We start from the raw sequence: 18,562 nt of genomic DNA on the forward strand, positions 1-18,562 counted from the left end.
ACCTTTAAACAGCCTCACCAAATCTCAGTAGCAACATCAGTGCAAAAGCTTGAATTGAAATTAATCAAACTACTATTTCTTTGATACATTACAAAACCTGTAAGATTCCAGGTTATTGGATTGAAGTCCAGATCCATTTTAGTTGAAAAAAAACAGTTCCTCTGCTATTTAATTTACCACTGCATAATTTGTTTAATTTGGCTTAAAAATATCATGGCTTACATCAGTATCGAGAGGCCATAACAAAGATTATACTTCTGCTATGGCTTTTATTAAGTGGAAAATATGCATATGTCACATGCATTATTCATCCTCTGTGTTAATTGACATTTATTACAGAAAATAAAACATCTAAAACATTATGTTAATTTTGTTCTGATATGAGCACTCATATGTCAAATACAGTATGTCCTCTTAAAGCATATACTGTATATTGACCAATACCTATACTGACAAAAAACAAGTAGGCCTATATAAAAATTAGGGCTGTCAGTCGAATAAAATATTTACTCGCAATTAATCACATGATTGTCCATAGTTAATCGCGATCAATCGCAGATACATTTTTTATCCGTTCAACATGTACCTTAAAGGGAGATTTGTCAAGTATTTAATACTCTCATCAACATGGGAATGGACAGATATTCTTGCTTTATACAAATGTGTGTATATAGGCTATTTATTGTTGGAAATCAATTAATAACACAAAACAATGTCAAATATTGTCCAGAAACCCTCACATGTTCTGCATTTAGCATAAAAAAATATACTAAAAGCAAGTTGCGTTAAAACGAATTGGCGTTAATGTGTTATTATAGCATTAACTTTGACAGCCCTAGTAAAAATATAACCTGATGACCAAGATTGCTTGCATTTTTTGTGTAATAAAAAAGTTGGATGAAAGTGAAATGGTGGTTGGTGGCCTGTGTTGTCAAATACAGTGTCAGTGTGAGCGAGGACAACTTGAGAAAAATGTCACAGTTTCAGCAATATCAGTATTGCTCATTTTATTCATTCACAAGCGTTGTAGCAACCCGTTAGCTCAGCTAAATGTTGCTAAATACACACATAAATAAAAAAATACACATGTATACAATGCAAAAATACATAGTGGTACAGTACATGGACTCGGCTATAAACTCTGAAATTTACTTATTACAAGTGACAACACAACAACGACAGCTAAAACATCACTCCACATAAACGCTCTAAATTTAGTTTTCTGTGTTTTAATTGTGTGTGTGTGTGAAAGTGGACAGAACACAAGTATCATTACAGCAGCATAAAACTAAACAGAAGGGCAAATGAAAACAGCTAAAACGTTTCAAAGAAATCAGCAAGTAATTATAATCAAGTTGTTTCTTTTGAAACATTTCAGTACGTTACTGCAACAAATATTAAGGCACTTCAACTTAAAAATATGCTTTCTTGCTGCCTTAAAATTGTAAGTTGACCGAAGTTGCACTGAAGATAAACCAGCAGATGTCTAGTCTGGGTGTTACCATGAATCCACTAATTGATGATTGTATCTGATTGTTACGTAATAACTAACAATAACTCAATGCATGCCAAATAGAGGCATGGTTTCTGAAGAGCTAACTCAAATATGCATGCAGGAAAGTATTTTAGTAAATTAACGTATCTTCAAATCTTGATATGATCAATTAACCAAATCTTTCAACTCATAATTTTAAGTCACAAGACATGAACTCAAGATTGTAAGTTCTGAAGCTGAAAACTAGCAGTTTGTTGAAACAGACAAATACACCTATATACAATGAGATGATGAATAAATATGAGCTGATTCCACTAAATTACACTGTGACTTTTTACAGTTTTCAAGGAAAAGGAAACAACAGAAGAGCTACTTTGCAACTAGCTTTAAAGGGACTTGTACACAAAATAACAAGGGAGAGTGGAGAACACTATTCAATAGACTAATCACTACAGAAGGCAAAATGATGAAATGCATGGTGTTGTGAAATAACTCTGCAAACTGGGGGAAGGAAGTCGAACAGCATAGACATGGTATCATCATGCCAAATGTATTGGCTCTACTGCACATGTGCTTGTTGGATGGCGAGGGTCCTCTTCTTGTATTTGTTTGACACCTAGTCTCCCTTTCTTTGTGGTAACATTTGGGGAACATCGCCGTTGCACCGCGACTGTGGCTGCTCCTCCTGTCTGGCTGCACTGGGCAGGGAGAGTGCAGTGACGGTGGCAGTCTGTGTGTCAGGAGCCTTTTCACTAAGGGCAGCCTTTATGCTGGCAGCAACACCATCGCCGCTGCCAGCTGGAGGAGCAGGAGCGCCGCCGCTGGGCGTGTTGGGGTCAGCTGCAGCCCCTTCAGCGAGACCGGAGGCCCCAGATTCCCCCTGATCATTCGCTCGAAGTCTCTTCATGAGGGTGGTCACTCTAACAGCTTTCTGTGAGTAATTAAAAAAATACGGTGGGGTCAAATTAAGTGATAACATGCAACAAACCTTATCGGTTGATCCTGATACATGCTCTGAGGAAGGCATGACTGAAATGAATCATATTTTAAAACAAATATGAAGGTGTACAGAAATTTGCTGCTCTGCTACTTTGATAACTAACTTTTTTTCTTATATTTTTTTAGGCTGAACACGCAGTCTCTCTAAACTTTTAAATGTGTTTTAAACTGCAGTTAAGTCAAATTGGACAAATTGTAGGGATATATAAATGTGTTTTTGATAATTTACACATGATAAGTTTATTATGTTTGTGGGGAAATAAGGGGAGAAACCATATGTATGGATAACATAAAGGAATTGTTGCAGCACCTGATTAAAGTTATCATAGTCATTAATAGCAGTGAATATACTATGTATACGTTTTCAGTTTAAAATGGTGGTAATATAAAAAAATTATATATTTTAAACCAAAATATTGTCATAAGACACTGCAGTACAGTCCTCCTACCGTACTTGGAGACTTGGGAATATATTGTATTATTATTATATATATATGAACATATACACATTTTGTCCAACAGGTGTAATAATTAATGATATATGAGCAAAACTGTACTGATACATGAGATATATGAAAAGTAATATACCTTCCACTTGGCTTTGGCAAAGTTCTTTTCTATTTGAGCACAAACGCCGTCCTTGATGTTCTTGTCTGAGGCAGCATTTCCAGAAATCCTGACAGAAGGAATACGAGAACGATTTTTTTTCCCAGCATTTTATTATATTTTTTGTCCCTGTATAACAAAGTTCATAATGTAAGTTTTGTTGGAGTGACTATTCATATTTGATTAACTTTTTTACCATTCATGGGCAATAGCTTCCTGTGCAGTTAATCGCTGATCTTGGTCCACTTCCATCAAAGATGCCACTAAGTTTTTGGCTGTAAAATAATAAATAAATAATAACAACATTGAACTTGCTTCTCCAAAATTCAGACCTTAAACACATCATCTGTGAAATACAATTACATTGATATGCATCTGAGTATTTCTTACCAGAATCTGAAATGTCATCCCAATATGGTGAATCAAATTCGTAGTCCCCTGACAAAATCTTTAGGAAAAGATTCTTATCACGATCATCATCTTCATCAGCGTCGTCATAGAAAGGAGGGTTTCCAGACAAACTGTTGATTTGGCAGAATAAGAGCATTATAGGAAAACACACATTCTGATAAAATCACTTAAATATACATCAAATCACTGCAGTACATTACTGAGCACTTACAGTATATACATGGTGACACCTATGGCCCAACAGTCCACAGGTCTCCCATATCTCTGCCTCGCGACCACCTCAGGAGCTGAGCAACACAATTGAAACAACGTTTGTTTTTTTTGTACGACTACTGACCTATCAATTGAACTTAGTAAAACTTAATTATCTACATTCTGGTTTTATGTCACTTACCAAGATATTCTGGAGTCCCACATGGGTCCTTAATGAGTCCATTTTCCAGTTTCGCCAGCTGGAAATCACTGATAACAATTTTGGAGTGCTTCAAACGATTAAAGTACACCAAGTTCTCCAGCTGTGTGAGTAAACAAATCCAGGTTTCTCTAACTGCAAAGCATTCCCAAAGAGCGGTTAATCTTGTTTGGCCTGTGGTGAAATGCTACTATCTTTCACTAGGTGTCAGCAGTGAAACATACCTTAAGATTTCTGTGGACAATTTTCAGAGAGTGCAGGTAAGCTACAGCTTCCAACACCTGCCTCATAACGTTGCTGGTGTCCCTCTCAGAGTAGTATCCTTGATCTAAGATCCAGTCAAACACCTCTCTGCCTGTAGCGCTGAAGAGACAGGATAATCCAAATTGAATGCACGCCACTTATTGAATGACAACACATGTTGAATAAAACATCAGTTTTATGTGAGTTGAGGAAGCACAGTGCACACCAGTCTGCGCCAACACTTCTCTCAAGTGCCTCTAATAATACTCACAGCTCCAGAAAAATGAAGTATTCTTTCTTCGTTTCAAAAGCGTCAACCAGCTGGAGGATGTTGTGATGTTTTACCCTTTGAAAAGCAGAAAAAAGGGGAAGACAGTAATAGGAGGGGGAGGAGGATGGAGGGATGTAAGTGGGGTTAAAATGAGCAATAAATAGAATCAATGAGTAGTGCAAGCTATAGAGCTACACGGTCTTATGCCAAGCATTCAGGACTGTTGAGGTAAAATTACTAACTGATAACTACACCAGACATTTTTCACAACATTTGAAAACTGCCAGGTTAATATAATTGTGGGCCATGCATGTTTATTATTACAATGATCCTTTCATTTGCTAGTGGACCTGTTGGTCTTTACTATGTATTGTTTCTTGGATTTCAGCATCAATTATTTCCCAAGACATGACGATACCACCAACCTAAGGATAAGTTTGGTGACATTCTATATTTCTTTTATTGTCAACAAATCCAATGACATGATCAAAAACAACAATGTGATAATTCATCACTTAATACTTTCTGACTTTCCTACCCTGTCTTTGGCACTCAGCCACAAACCCATTAGTTCCTACTGAAGACATGAACCTAAAAAACAGCTAAAAAAACAATTTGAATAAAAAATGTTGTTTGTCTTTCGGCTGTTCCCGATTGCGGATCATCGGAGATCTGATTTTATGATCCCCATTTTTAGTTTGGCATAGGTTTTACGCCGGATGGCCTTCCTGACGCAACCCCCCCATTCACAGCACCTGGGGGAGATACATGTTTTGGTGTTGGGAAGAAACCGGACAACCCGGAGGAAACCCACATGAACACGTGGAGAACATGCAAACTCCACACAGAGAAAGGCCCTGCTCAGACAGGGGATCGAACCCTTGATCTTCTTGCTGTGAGGTGACAGTGCTAACCACTACATAAATTAATTGTGTCAATAAAACAAATATGGTAATATAAAATAAATAAACATATATATATAAAAAAGGCTCAGTAATTTCCTCAAACAGAAGGGCACATTATTCAAACAGGAGTAAATAGTGTATTTGTTGGGGACAATTTTCAGCTGTGGATTTGGTACGCTCATGAGTATTGCAGCGGGACGGTGTATATAAACTACAGTGCCCATATTTATGATAATAAAGGAACCTGACATCTAGTGCAATGGTTTAAAGAAAAATTTAGAATATCCCCACACTTATCTTTGTGAATTACTCTAAGAATGCCCAAAGGCAAAACTTCAGGATGTTGGTTGGTTTGAGCTTTTGCACACCACACTTTGCGGTGTCTTTGGCTCGACCTGAAGAAATAATTATTATGCTGATCGCTTGTGATTACACGTTGTCTCAGTGCTGGGACAGTCCCTCAGACGTCTATAATGAGAAAGATTTCACTTACATCTTTAAGATCATTATCTCATTCTTGGCAGCTTTCCTCACTTTCCTTCCGTCCTTTTTGTGGAACTTTTTACAGGTGTACATTTTCAAGGTGTTCCTATCCTTCGCCCGGAATATCTCACAAAACTCCTCTCTGTTAAAATGAGGACAAGAAGAAGCATACAGTACATCATATTTTGGGCAGAGAGGAAGTCTTTATGCACTCATCAAGATTACAACGTTGATGTACTCACGATTTAACAACATTTCCAAGGTCATATTTGTCAGCCACATCTGAAGGATTGTTGTAATCCTTCTTCTGCCCGAGTGTCAGACAACCAAATGGCATGGCAGCTCGTGCCCTATAGCCAGGGAATGTCCTGCCACAACACAACCTGTTGACAAAGTGCAACATGTTAGATTAACCTGAGTAGTACAGCATTCATCATTTAGACAGATGTGCATCTCCGCAGTATAAGGCGGATCTGAACACGGGTGAGCACCTGAATCGAAAAGCCCACCGAGCTGAAGCTGTGTGCTCATTACTGAATAACATAAAACAATATTACTGTAAATGTAAGATGCAGCGCAAATTGCTTTACAGAGAAATAAAATGTTTCATTAATGGCAATAATAGAAATGGAGGAAAAGTGTTGCTCAGTGATGGCACTTAACACAAAATGAATGCAGTAAATCAATGCACACATTTACAGGGAGCAGTGCGGGCACATGATTATTTCTTTCTGGGAAACCTTTTTGGTTTCATACATCTGAGAATAGGTATAAGTGTAATTGAGCTTGTGGGAGCGAATTATTTCAAATTACCACAAGAGCAAAACAACATAAAAAATTTCAAATAACATAATCATCCTCAGTGAACTCTGTCAGACTGCCAGGCTTGTTTCTCTCAACTCTGCAGTGAGTCAGCTCTGTACTGCAGCAGCAGCAGCAGCAGCTGTAACATTATTAATCTGTCTGCTTTTTTACAGAAAAGAATATTCAGATGGACTTGACCCCGTGCTGTTGCTCTAACTTTTGTCTCCTCTTTTTATAATTTGAAAGACTCTTGAAAGCTATTATCTCTGCAGCTCTGGAGAAACAAACATAGAAGAGTTTTGTGTTTTAATGGGGTCAGCATAACAATTACTGTATATGCATTACAATATACTGCATGATCATAGGACATTTGCTATGATTAAAGTACAATCGTGCTATGTAGTTTTTGTGTCACACAAGTAAAAAAAGAGCTATAATTTGGAATTAACAATAGGGATGAACGATATGGATAAATCTTGTATCACAGTGTGAAATTTCAGATATTATTTAGTTAAAATATAGTAATATTTCTTACTAATCTCTTGATTTCATTGATGCAAAAATCATACAGAAATCCAATATTACCATAAAGCAGAGCTGCTCATTGATTTGCAACATTGCCCACAATGGATTTATACAGCCATAGATATTACTGTAAAGTAATAGATACCACAATGTTAATATTATTGGAAAAAAATCTATGATGGTAGACACATTTATATAATCTCACAGTATATATTGTCATATTGTCCAACCATACGTAATAGCAGTGTAAACAAATGAATACACTCTCAGTCAAACTCAGTGGTCACTCTGCTGACCAAGGTAACACAGCTGACTGTATATCTGAACAGATAAATCATTGCATTCAACATAACATTTCTAACTGTAGACAACAAAAGGCCCAATAAATTAAGTTCACCCACATGAAGTCCTTTAACACATTTTTATGCCAATTTCACAGCCTCAAAATAAATAAATAAATAACTTAATAAATAACATAACCCTGCTGCTTTTTTTCACCATGAAAACTGAAGAACCACCATGGATATGGGGTGATGTAACACAGCTGGCTTATTAACATTTTTCTGAAGTAGCTTGAGCAATTAGGCCTTTAGTGTTTTGAATTAAATGTCTACTTCATTAGTAACTTCCTGGTGTGTTTTTAGTAAAGGATGCTAGTTACTAGTGGACCCTTTTAGTTGCAATTAACTGCAGAAGTGGAGTTACACATATAAATATACAACTTTAAATAAGGGTGATTTGAGTTGCTGCGGCTGCACAGCAGAATCCTATACCGGTGCACCACTAGAAGCTAAATATTACTGGTGAAATAGGATGCTTTGTATGGAAAAGAGACCCAGTTTTTTGGCAGGCCTTACAGTAGAAATGGCAGCCAGCACAGGAGAGTGGGAGTAGAGAAATTCTGATTGAGGTGCTGTCTGGAGCCTCAGTCAAGACCCTATCAGAGACTTTAGCATCCATAGTATCTGTAGTACAACAAATAGTGGTATTATAAATAAAAAAATGGAATTTGAAGACTGCACATGTTAAGGGGACGGTCTGTTTATGCGCTTTATTACTGTTTATTACTTGCAAGCAACAAAGCCGAGGAGCTCATGTTTTGTGAATCAAGAGAGAGCCCTTTAGTTGAAGACAGTAGGCTGTAGTGAACGCAGTGTGCTACTGTCCACAAGGGGACTCATTACTCTATGATCCAGTCTCCTCAGATCTCCGCTGTGGAGCTCATTATAAAAAGTGTTACCTTATGTAAATTGCTTGGTTATTATAACTTAAGAGACTCCGTTTCCACTGATGTTCCTCATTTTAGCCTCTTTATTGATACTGATTTAATGGAGCTTATCTGTCTTTGATCCATATACTGCGGGGAGAAAAAATAATTAATGCGGTTTTCGATACATTTGGATACAGTCCTATACATCAACAGGGTATTAAAGTAGCTGTGCTCCAGTTCTGCAGGTCTCTTTCTTTCCCCCACAGACAGATTACATGACCTTTTTTCTTCACATGGTGGGATTGGTCAACATGTCAATACAATATCTAGTCACATCTTTAAACCTGCCAGTCAAAATTGGTATTAAATATTCGTTTTTCAGCGGCATTGGTTACTTTTAATAGACACTACTAGTCTCAACATGTTCGTGGGACTGGGAGAAACAATCTGACATTGGTAACTTTACCCTTTCTGATATGAAAAACGCCCAAACAATTAGTAGGAAGCTGCTTTTTTCTGCAACTTTAGATTGATTCTCAAGGACAGGTATGTCACACATCGACAAAAATACTGTGTGAATCTTCTTCTGCCAGAAGAATTACACAAGCGAAACAAGATACATTTTTAGTACATTTATGGTAATACTTCCCTCTCTCTAAGATGTGCTCAATCTCTTACTTGCCCCTGATGTTATACCTAAACTTCTCAGTGGGGCTTCATATGTAGGTTACTGATCTTCAATGCAGTTAATTACTATTTGGGACAAGCAAGGTCCTTTTAGCTGAACGCTCCCTGCTATATACGGCACATAAGTGGTGCTGTTAATATCAAACAGAGGCAGTATTTTTATCATCTCACAGATCCTGGCTTCCTTACACTGGCTACCTGTTGCTTTTAGAATTGATTTTAAAATATTACTGATGACTTACAAAGCCCTGAGAGGCCTCGCCCCAAGCTATCTATTACCTCTGCCAAGGCCAGGGGCCTTGAAGGAGGTTGTGTTTTCACCGCCATTGGTTTGTTTGTTTGTTTGTTTGTTTGTTTGTTTGTTTGTCTGTCTGTTAGCAGGATTACTCCCAAAGTTCGTGATTGATTTGAATGAAATGTTTTGGAGGAGTGAGGTGTGGCACAATGAACAATCCATTCGATTTTGGCGGCGATCTGGATCATGATCTGGATTCAGGAATTTTTATACGGATTCCGATCAGCCGTAACATTATGACCACAGGGTATAACACATTCGCAGTGTAACTGATGACGCGTTGATGACGCGTGACCCCACCTTCCTCCTTCTTTGAGCAGAGTGATACGTGTGTGGATGTGTGGCGAGACTCCGAGGTGCGGCGGCAGGTGCTGGCCGTCCGTGGTGAGAAAGAAAAAAGTGGTAGATGACGGGATGAGAGACAACGTTGTGTAACGTTATACAGACATAACAAGGCTGCTGAATGAGAGAGGCATCCGCCGATACGTTACACGGAAACACACCGTGTTAATAATAAGCCGACCACCTCACGGTAACGCCATCTGTGAGCTGTGATCTGTTTTTAAAGTCACGCACCTTGGCGGAGGTCTGCGCTCTCCGAGTGTCATTCTAGTTAGATCTGTTATTGCCCTATATCCCTTCATGCACTCTGAGATCCTCAGATGCATCATTACTTGTGGTTTCAAAGTCTAGATTCATTCACAAAGGTGATAGAGCCTTTGCAGTCAGGCATAGACAAAGGAATGACCTGCCTGAGGAGATCAGGGCTGCAAACTCTGTCGCGTCTTTTAAATCACTTTTAAAAACACTTTTTTAGAATTGCTTTTCTGTGATTTTATTTATGTTTTATGACATTTTAGTTGTTTTACTCTCTGGGTTTTTATGTGTTTAGCTATTGGCTTTTAGTACATATCCTTGTGTTTTAAAGGTGTTCTGTTTATATTGTAAAGCACTTTGTAACTGTGGTTTGAAAAGTGCTGTATAACTAAAGATTATTATTGAGCGTCGGGCAGCGAGTCTCCCAAGAGATTTTGCATGTTTTCCTAGTCGTGGGTTACCTTCTAGACACGACGGTTTCTGAGCAGCTCCAGTTTTGCCTTTCCTTTATATCTCTAATGTCTGTCTGTCAAAATGGTTGAAACACGAGCTGAGCAAACAGTGGTTTATCAACTGTACTGCATGTCATTGCAAGCACCAACTACCAGAGTCTCTAAGTCACTATTACTTTACGTAATAAAAAGTAAACCACATGCCACTATAATAAGCCAGACTTGATTTAATCTTGTTTAAGTGCATTTTGAGGTCAACTTGGAGTAGCCAAAGGGATCAAGTCTCTTCCATTCAGCCATTACCTTTGTTGTTTAAGTTCATCCCAGACAAAGATTTCTACTCAAGGCTGTACTTTTTCCAGAAGTATGTACAAGTAAAGAACACATTTCCAAGGGCCGAGTAAAGAGGGTTGGAGCCCATCTCTTCTGTGGCGTATTTCAGTACACCACTTGCCTGATCAACATGCGGCATACTTACAGCATGCCCCTCTGTCTTAAAGAGGAGGGCGGTCAGTTCACAATTAGTCTGAAGTACGCTACGCATTATGTGCTCCTGCTAAATCACATCCTCTGCATGAATTCCTGCCAGAACAATATACACTCACCCTTAGTGTGTTCTGGCTCTCACCTAAATTCACACAACTGCGCTGCCTGCCTGGGTATCTGAATTATTTCTTTTCATAATACATGCCTCAATCCTGTGCCGTGATGCTCGATCAGACCAATATAAGCACACAGATGACGCACACTAGAAAAAATACTTCTCATTTCCTTTTTTTTCATGTCTAAACTGTTCCATAATGTTTTTTTTACAAGGTGTATTAAATCAACAGACGTCATCAGATTCATGGTCACTCTTGAAAGGGCTCAAACCAAATGTATCAAACAATATATGTCATCTCATCTTGAATGGGCCTCTTTGGTACACTTTCTCTCAAAATAACCACACCTCCAGATAGCCACCTCACGTAGACGTACAATAGCATACATGTCAAGCAGAGTTAAGGGTCTGACGTGGGACCATTTACAGTAATGCCATCATTATACCTCAGTGACTCACCCCTTCACCTGTTCTCGGAAGCTTGACTCACAGCGCCACAATGCGCCAAACACTAAACAGTAAGTATGATAAGTCAGACACAATTTTGTGCGCACTTGTTTTTCCCCCTTTCAAAGTAATCTTGGAGATAAAAGGCTGTTCTCCTTCACCACAGGAAGAAAAAGATAGAAGGCACTTGACTATTGCTGAATCAGGGCTCTTTTATCTTTGCCTTTTGAACGATCTGAATGAAGTGTTCTTCATTAATGGGAATCTAAATGCCGTTCCAAATTCAGACTGTCGCAGAGCTCGGCATTGACAGAACTTAACTGTGGACACCCTTGGGGGACAAAGGGAAAGTTATTTTTCATTTGATAAACAGATTTCAAATCTGTGTCTAATTAATTTTCCAGTAGCATAAAGTAGGTAAAGGTAAAGCCTCTTCAATTCAGATTATTTTGTTTTCAAATAATGGCCATAACATACAAACAGGCATATTGCAAAAATTAGCAACTTGCATGAATTCTTCTACATGTCAGTAATATTTTAAATGATGACTTACTGCATGGTTTTATGAAAAATTGAATGAAGAAAATAAGTAATTTGTTATCATGAGAGCAATAGCCAAGGCTGGAGCTTCTGAGGTCGGGGTACTTGGCCTACTGCCACCGAGACAATGGTGTCAAATCAGCTTTTCCAGACGAGTCAGGTTATGTTTGTGGGTGTTATGGAATAAAACCAGCTTGTGTAAAATGACTTTGAGCAAAATTATCACTGCCCCGAGGCAAACAGAGGGGCTGGCAGTGACAGGACCAATGATACAAACTAAAAATGGCAACAACTACTGCAAATCAGGGGGAAACTAGAATTACCGCCTCGCAGTTGTACGCCTCCGCCAACCTGTCAAGTTGCAGTTTACATCCATGTCTGTCCAACATGTCATCACTTCATCATTTTATCCTATTAGACATTTGTGTGAAATTGTCATAATTAGAATATGAATTCTTGAGTTATGGCCATAATGTGTTTTGTGAGGTCACAGTGACCTTTGGCCAAGTGGAAGTTTGTGCCAAGTTTGAAGAAATTCCCTCCAGGTGTTCCTGAGATATCACGAGAATGGGATGAACATGAGGTCACAGTGATCTTGACCTCTGACCTTTAATCTCTCCAAAATCTAGTAAGTTCATCATTGAGTCCAAGTGGACCTTTGTGCCACATTTGAAGAAATTCCCTCATGGCGTTGCTGAGATATCGCGGTCACGAGCATGGACCGGATAGACGTACAGACAACACAAAAACATAACGCCTCCCACACCGGCGACAAGCTCAAATTTGACAGAAGGTCTCACAAGAGCAAAGAAAGAGGCGAGCGTATATGTGTGTGGGGGGAATGTATGACATTCATCTTTCAGCCACGAGCCACACTCACACAACATAACAAGAAGCTAAGGAGCTGTTCAGGTGTAGCTCTTTGTTCATACAGTTCATGCGGTAGTCACAGTTACGTAAGGTATAGCCTCGGAAATAATTAAAATATTAATAGAAAACGGTTGCATGATGTCACGTTAACACAGCAAATAATGATTAAATGATTGAATTATTGTGTATTTATTTGGGGCTATAGAAATTAATTTGAGCTGACTTGTTTGTTCTACCAGCATCTTTTGGGAGCATGTAACTATGTGTGTGTGTGTGTGTGTGTGTGTGTGTGTGTGTGTGTAGGAGGATATTTATCAACTGAAATTCCTCACGCATCTTCTGAATGCACTTTGGGGGCTCCGAGACAGCCCGTCTCTTCTGTTAGATCACTGAATGAAGATGTAGGCTACTGTTGTGATTTTTTATTTGCTACATAACAACATACAAGCATACAAGTTACGTAAAAATAATCGTGTTGCTATTTTTGTTGTTCAAAGTCACGTCAGACGGTGGCAGCGGGCCAGAGAGAGCCGTGGATTTGGCCACAGCCGAGCCTCTTCAAAGGGAACGGCTTGGTGACGAGGCAGATGGCGACGGTGAAGTTTAAGCCAAATTTGAAAGCCTGTAATGCCTCATTTATGGCCTTAATGCTCTTGCTAGCTGTGAACACAAAGAACACATTCACACTTCTATTTTTCAAGGACATTATCTCAGACTTGAACAGAAGCACGGAGATGTGTTTGTCCAGAGAGAGAGGAGAACATTTTGATGAGTATGAATCAGTCCTCCTTTGTGCTTGACTCTGCTATGCGTTGAGTCGACCATTCATCTCTTCTGCGGGCATCACTGGTTCATCTGACCAGTTTCTTCTGATGTTGTTTTGTTGCCATGGTCACCAAGTGCTACATACAGTATGCACCGTGGTACTGTCTGTGCAGAACAAGCTCTCTGCGTACTCGTCGACATCACTGCCCGAGACCACTGCCACTGCAAACTCCATTTACTGATCTGAACTCAAACACAGTTTACAAAACAAAGTCCAGCATATTAACCAAACTAATTATGACAAATAATCATTGTGTTTAAATTCATTTTACCATGTCAACCTGAAAACACTGTGTGCCCAGTTCCTGAACGCCCAATGACAGGCACCACGACTCAGGTAACACATTCAATTCAGTGTGAAGCCTGTTATATAAACAAAAGGCCAAAACTCTATTCAAATAAGCCTTTTAAACACTTGATTCAATGATGAATCTTTCACTGTTTCTCAGAACGAACCACCAAGGTTAAGGGGAAGAGAAAAAAATAGAGAAAACAAAGGTGTGTGGCAGTATTTCTGAAAAGCAGTGGAACATGCAGCAGCTACTGTACATCAGGTATCAGTATCTCTATTGTTTTTCAACGATTTTCCTTTATAAACCTTATAGATCTTGTTTAGTCTTTAAATGTCAGTGATGCATTAGACGTAAATCTTTCCAATAGCATCATCTTGTGTCTATAAAACCCCGGTCTTTAAGCGTGCTCCAACACAAGATCCCCTCTTATCGCAAGTTTCCTGCGTCAAACCAACTGGCAGTCCAGCAGCCAGCGTTCCCAAACTTTTTTTTTTTGCACAATTCACATGTAGCCTATACTGATGTGAAGCCCTGTCACTGATCCAAGTGCATTTTTCCCCAATGCTGAAATTCCCAACACTGGAGCCCTTGCAAGTACCGACCTCTGGAGGTCCACACACCTGTGTGCCTCTCTTTAACGGGTTTATTCAGTATAGATGACAGCCACCTTCATCAAAACCTTGAACTGTCAGAGAACTTCCTGCCCTCTTTCCTTCTGGGGTGTATGAAGAGGCGGCTTATAGCATTGACAAAGTTAAGTGGTGGGTATTGCATTCACAAGCTCTTTTAGGTGTGAAATGATGGCAAATAACTGACAAGGAGGCAGGGACAACGCGAGACTGAGACTGTGAAGTGAAGAGGTGCTGCAGTCTGAGTGCATGAGCAGCATGCCTTATGTAAATCTGTAAAGCGCAGTTTTGGGCAAGTCTTTATGAACTATATGAAGCTCAGATTGTGAATGGACTTGTTGAGCAGAATTATGCCTAAACTTTGACTTTAAACAGGTTTGACAGATGTGATGATCCTGACAACCTCACTGCTCAATAAGCAGCTTGACAGTTTAAATACTAAGGCTATATAAGGCTACATAGAGTATTTGCGCATCATCCAGCAGACTGATGTTGCAGAAAACTCTCCTGCAGGTTTTCTTCACAGTCACACAATCACGTGAGCGCGTCTGATATTTATACCCAAAAATGTTTTATTGTCGCAAAAGTTTTCTGAACCAATCATGCGTCCTATGTGTCAAGACGACAGTTACTGAATGAATAAAAACCTCTGAGAATAACATTCCTCGACATCCTTTGACAGCAATGTTATGATGGGAAACCAAAAGATTACGCAAAATGACGTTCACTTACCTTCAATGAAGTAAACTGGTAATAATCAATAATATCCAGCTCTATCTGTGTCTCTAATGTTTCAGTATGTTCCTGTTGCGGCTTCACTTTTTTTTCTCCCTCTGATTTTTTTAGCAGCCAGCGTGCTCGCAGAGAGATTTCAGATCCTCCAGCATTTCCAACAAGTCAGCTTGTTCACGGGAGTATTACGTGAACGTGTGATGGTAACAGCGGGCTATGATGATGCAGGAAGGAGGGGGGGAGGGTGTGCGCGCGTGCACGGTGCACCACTACAATGTGCGTGTGCGCACGCACAGTGCAGCAAATGTTTTGATAATAGTGTCATCATGTTTAGGACTTTTAACAGTGATTGAGCAGGGTCCAAAGATTTGTTTCCCTCCGGAAGTTGGAGAGACTTATTCAATAAGATCTGATCCCAGAATAAAAGCAGCTTCTCCCATCTCTCCAAAAAAAACAAAAAAACTTAAAGGGACTGTTTGTAACTTTTTACACATAAAAATCTACCCGGTCGGTTTTCCCATGCACGCTCTCATATGCGCGCTCGCGTGTGGCTACGCTGTTCAGACCGCTCCTCTGCCTGCCTTCACTCACACAACGCGCTCGTACTCGCTCCACCTCACGTTCATGCGCGCACACTAAACACTGCAGAAGTGCGTAGTGAGAATATCTAGTGAATGTACAGTGGACGTTTGTGCAGAAATAACTGCTGCAGCTCCTCCAGATCAACAGAGGTTTCCCCTGTCTTGTGAAGTGACGGGGCCCCGCAGCGAGTAACGTCATCGTCTTCGACCGGGTGCCGGTGTCTCCCTTCCACCACGGTCGGAGACGAAACTGTTTTTTTTCCTGCTTCAGCCCCGGAGGCTGAAGCAGGAAAAGCCATCACTAGGATCAGCAGTGATTCATGGAGAGACCTCCGTCTGGTCAGCTAACATTACTGCCAAGCAGCTGAAATATACAGTGATATTGTGGTTTTAGCTGACATGTGTCGCCTCACTGTGTTAGCGATGCTCGTTCATGTCTATTTAGAGCGGGCAAGCGCGAGCCCTACGCTGACTTTCGTTGACTTAACAGCCACAGGTGTCGCTGTTAACAAGCAATTCTGAAAGTTTCAAATAGTCCCTTTAATTCCTTGCACAATCTCCCTGATTTCCCCCACATAGAGAGGACAGCTGTGGTCATAGGTTTGCTTGCTCATTAAATAAGTCCTAGCAGCTTTTGCACATATTTATGGAAAGTTTATCCCTTTTCTCATTTTATTGTGTCTTTTTTTGTCCTGATATTTCAGTGGTTTCTTTTATATTTTTCTTGTGGCCTTCTTTTCTTTTTGCTGGGTCCTGATCCCAGTAAGCCTTTTGAGTACTCTTTGTCATGTTTTTGGTATGTCGGTCTCTTGTCTGTGCTCTACCTTATTGTCAATACGGATGCCATCCTCTGTTTGTTGCAAAACAAATCTACCTACGGGTACAAATAAAGTTACCTGAACCTGAACCTGAACCTCATTGGTTTTAAATACCAGTTGTTTGTGATTCCCTTTGATATTACAGAGTTTTTTCAAAGTTGTATTTATTTAGAGAGACCAAGAGAGAGACAAGATGGCACATGGATGTTTTATTTACAAACTTAATCAGTACATTATTGCATATTTTTTATCATGAAAGTTAAATCAGAAAAGATGAACAGATACAGTGACTGGTCACAGGTTAGCTCATGTGGACAGGAAGGTAGAAAACACGGCCCAACCACAGCCTGATTGACCTTACATAATGCAAGTCGGTAATAATAATAATACCTGTTGGTCACATGTAGAAAAATTAAATATGTTGGAGAAACAACCAACTTTGATTCAAAACTGTACTAAAATGAATTAAAACCAGGGCAGCTTGGAAGGTATGAAAATGCATTTCCCAAACAGCTTTGACTGACAGTAATTTAAGTAATATTAATAATACATGGCTGTATGCATTACGTAAAAATTAACCTGGGGAGAGACCAGGTATATGTGAGTGTTTTGATCGTGTACTTGTTATGGATGAGACCAGTATGTGTCATGTTGCGTGGGACTGAGTACATTCTATCCTAACATTTTTGTGAAAATGTACATTTATGGAAGTAGGAAGTCAACATTTGGCTTTAAAAACTTCAAAGTTACCCGGCTACCACAGAAATGTTTCGTTTTTACAGAGACCTTTGTGTGCAGGTGGCAGCTGAGCAGTTTCAAGAGAAAAAAACTGATCTGACCAGCGGTAGCACGTTGCAATTATGTACAGGTATATACAGAGGATCTGCAGGGATTTTAGCTGGTAGGCAGACTCTGTATTGGCTTATGTAACATGAGTGTCTCTCTCCTAAAATGAGTAATGCCGCTAAAAGGCCATTGGGATAACAGGAAAGAGAGTGGTGGAGCATCTTTAACCTGCTCCCCACCTACCCACAAAACCACCTACTCTCTCTTTTCTGACTCCCGGTATCACATGGCTCTCCGGAACTTACTGTAGCAATACAGGTTGTGCTGTATCACAAATCGGAGTCCTGGAATCCCTTATATCACTGTCATTATTTCAGAGCGGATCGATCCACGGTTCCTACTGTCTGTATGTCAAAGTGTCCTTGAGCGAGACACTAAACCCTAAGTTGCTCCCCGGATGTTTACAGCTCCTAAATGCTTAGGATGGGTTAAATGCAGAGGTCAAATTTTGTGTATGTACCCATTTGACAAATGTAATAAAGTTTAAGTTTAAGTTTGAAATTACTTGGAAATAGAAATATAACCAGAACAAAAACATGTATTCACCAAAGGCAGTTAGGAGGTGCAGAGTTTGTATCACAACTAGTGCTCAGGTACACCCTAGATTTGGATATTCTTCAGATTAAAGGTGAGGCATCTCCCTTTTTAGAGACAGCCGTATGACATATATTGCCAGAAGCACAAATATGTTTAGCACAATATATAAATGATAAACATAACATGATAGAATTAAGACTGAACTCTCCAGTGTCTTATCTGAACTGCCGGCCACCTCATCAGTGTATATTGAAGGATTTTTTACATTCTACAAAATAAAGCTCAACTCCATACTCACGTGTTTATGCTCTAATAATTGCATGTCTATGCGATTATTACAACAGCTAAATTGCCGTTTACATCTACGATTTTGGTGCGCTGTCGCCATAGTAACAGCCTCTTCAGGGACATACATATTGCAGTGTTTAGTGCCATTTGAAAGAAGAAA

General features: G+C 39.6%; 1 protein-coding gene across 1 annotated transcript; it reads right to left on the minus strand.

Moving 5' to 3' along the window:
• Window positions 1-978: 978 nt before the first annotated feature.
• On the minus strand, window positions 979-15,473 carry LOC141773345 (caM kinase-like vesicle-associated protein). Its single transcript, XM_074645247.1, has 11 exons — window positions 15,333-15,473; window positions 6,068-6,208; window positions 5,836-5,967; window positions 4,438-4,512; window positions 4,148-4,286; window positions 3,906-4,026; window positions 3,723-3,798; window positions 3,491-3,621; window positions 3,297-3,375; window positions 3,083-3,170; window positions 979-2,426 (listed from the first exon to the last, which is right to left on the minus strand). The coding sequence occupies exons 2-11, from the start codon at window positions 6,160-6,162 to the stop codon at window positions 2,112-2,114; spliced, it is 1,251 nt and encodes a 416-aa protein (XP_074501348.1). The 5' UTR covers window positions 6,163-6,208; window positions 15,333-15,473; the 3' UTR covers window positions 979-2,111.
• Window positions 15,474-18,562: the final 3,089 nt, after the last annotated feature.

The sequence above is a fragment of the Sebastes fasciatus genome, chromosome 1 (assembly GCF_043250625.1).
Source record: "Sebastes fasciatus isolate fSebFas1 chromosome 1, fSebFas1.pri, whole genome shotgun sequence".
Taxonomy (NCBI): domain Eukaryota; kingdom Metazoa; phylum Chordata; class Actinopteri; order Perciformes; family Sebastidae; genus Sebastes; species Sebastes fasciatus.

What these genes read in the sequence shown, in the direction of transcription:
- LOC141773345 (XM_074645247.1), bottom strand. Translation starts at nt 6,162, where the DNA reads ATGCCATTTGGTTGTCTGACACTCGGGCAGAAGAAGGATTACAACAAT. An exon ending in TTGTCCACAGAAATCTTAAG is followed by an intron (nt 4,027 to 4,147) that starts GTATGTTTCACT and finishes TTACTCACACAG; the next exon opens with CTGGAGAACTTGGTGTACTT. An exon ending in GAAGCTATTGCCCATGAATG is followed by an intron (nt 3,171 to 3,296) that starts GTAAAAAAGTTA and finishes TCCTTCTGTCAG; the next exon opens with GATTTCTGGAAATGCTGCCT.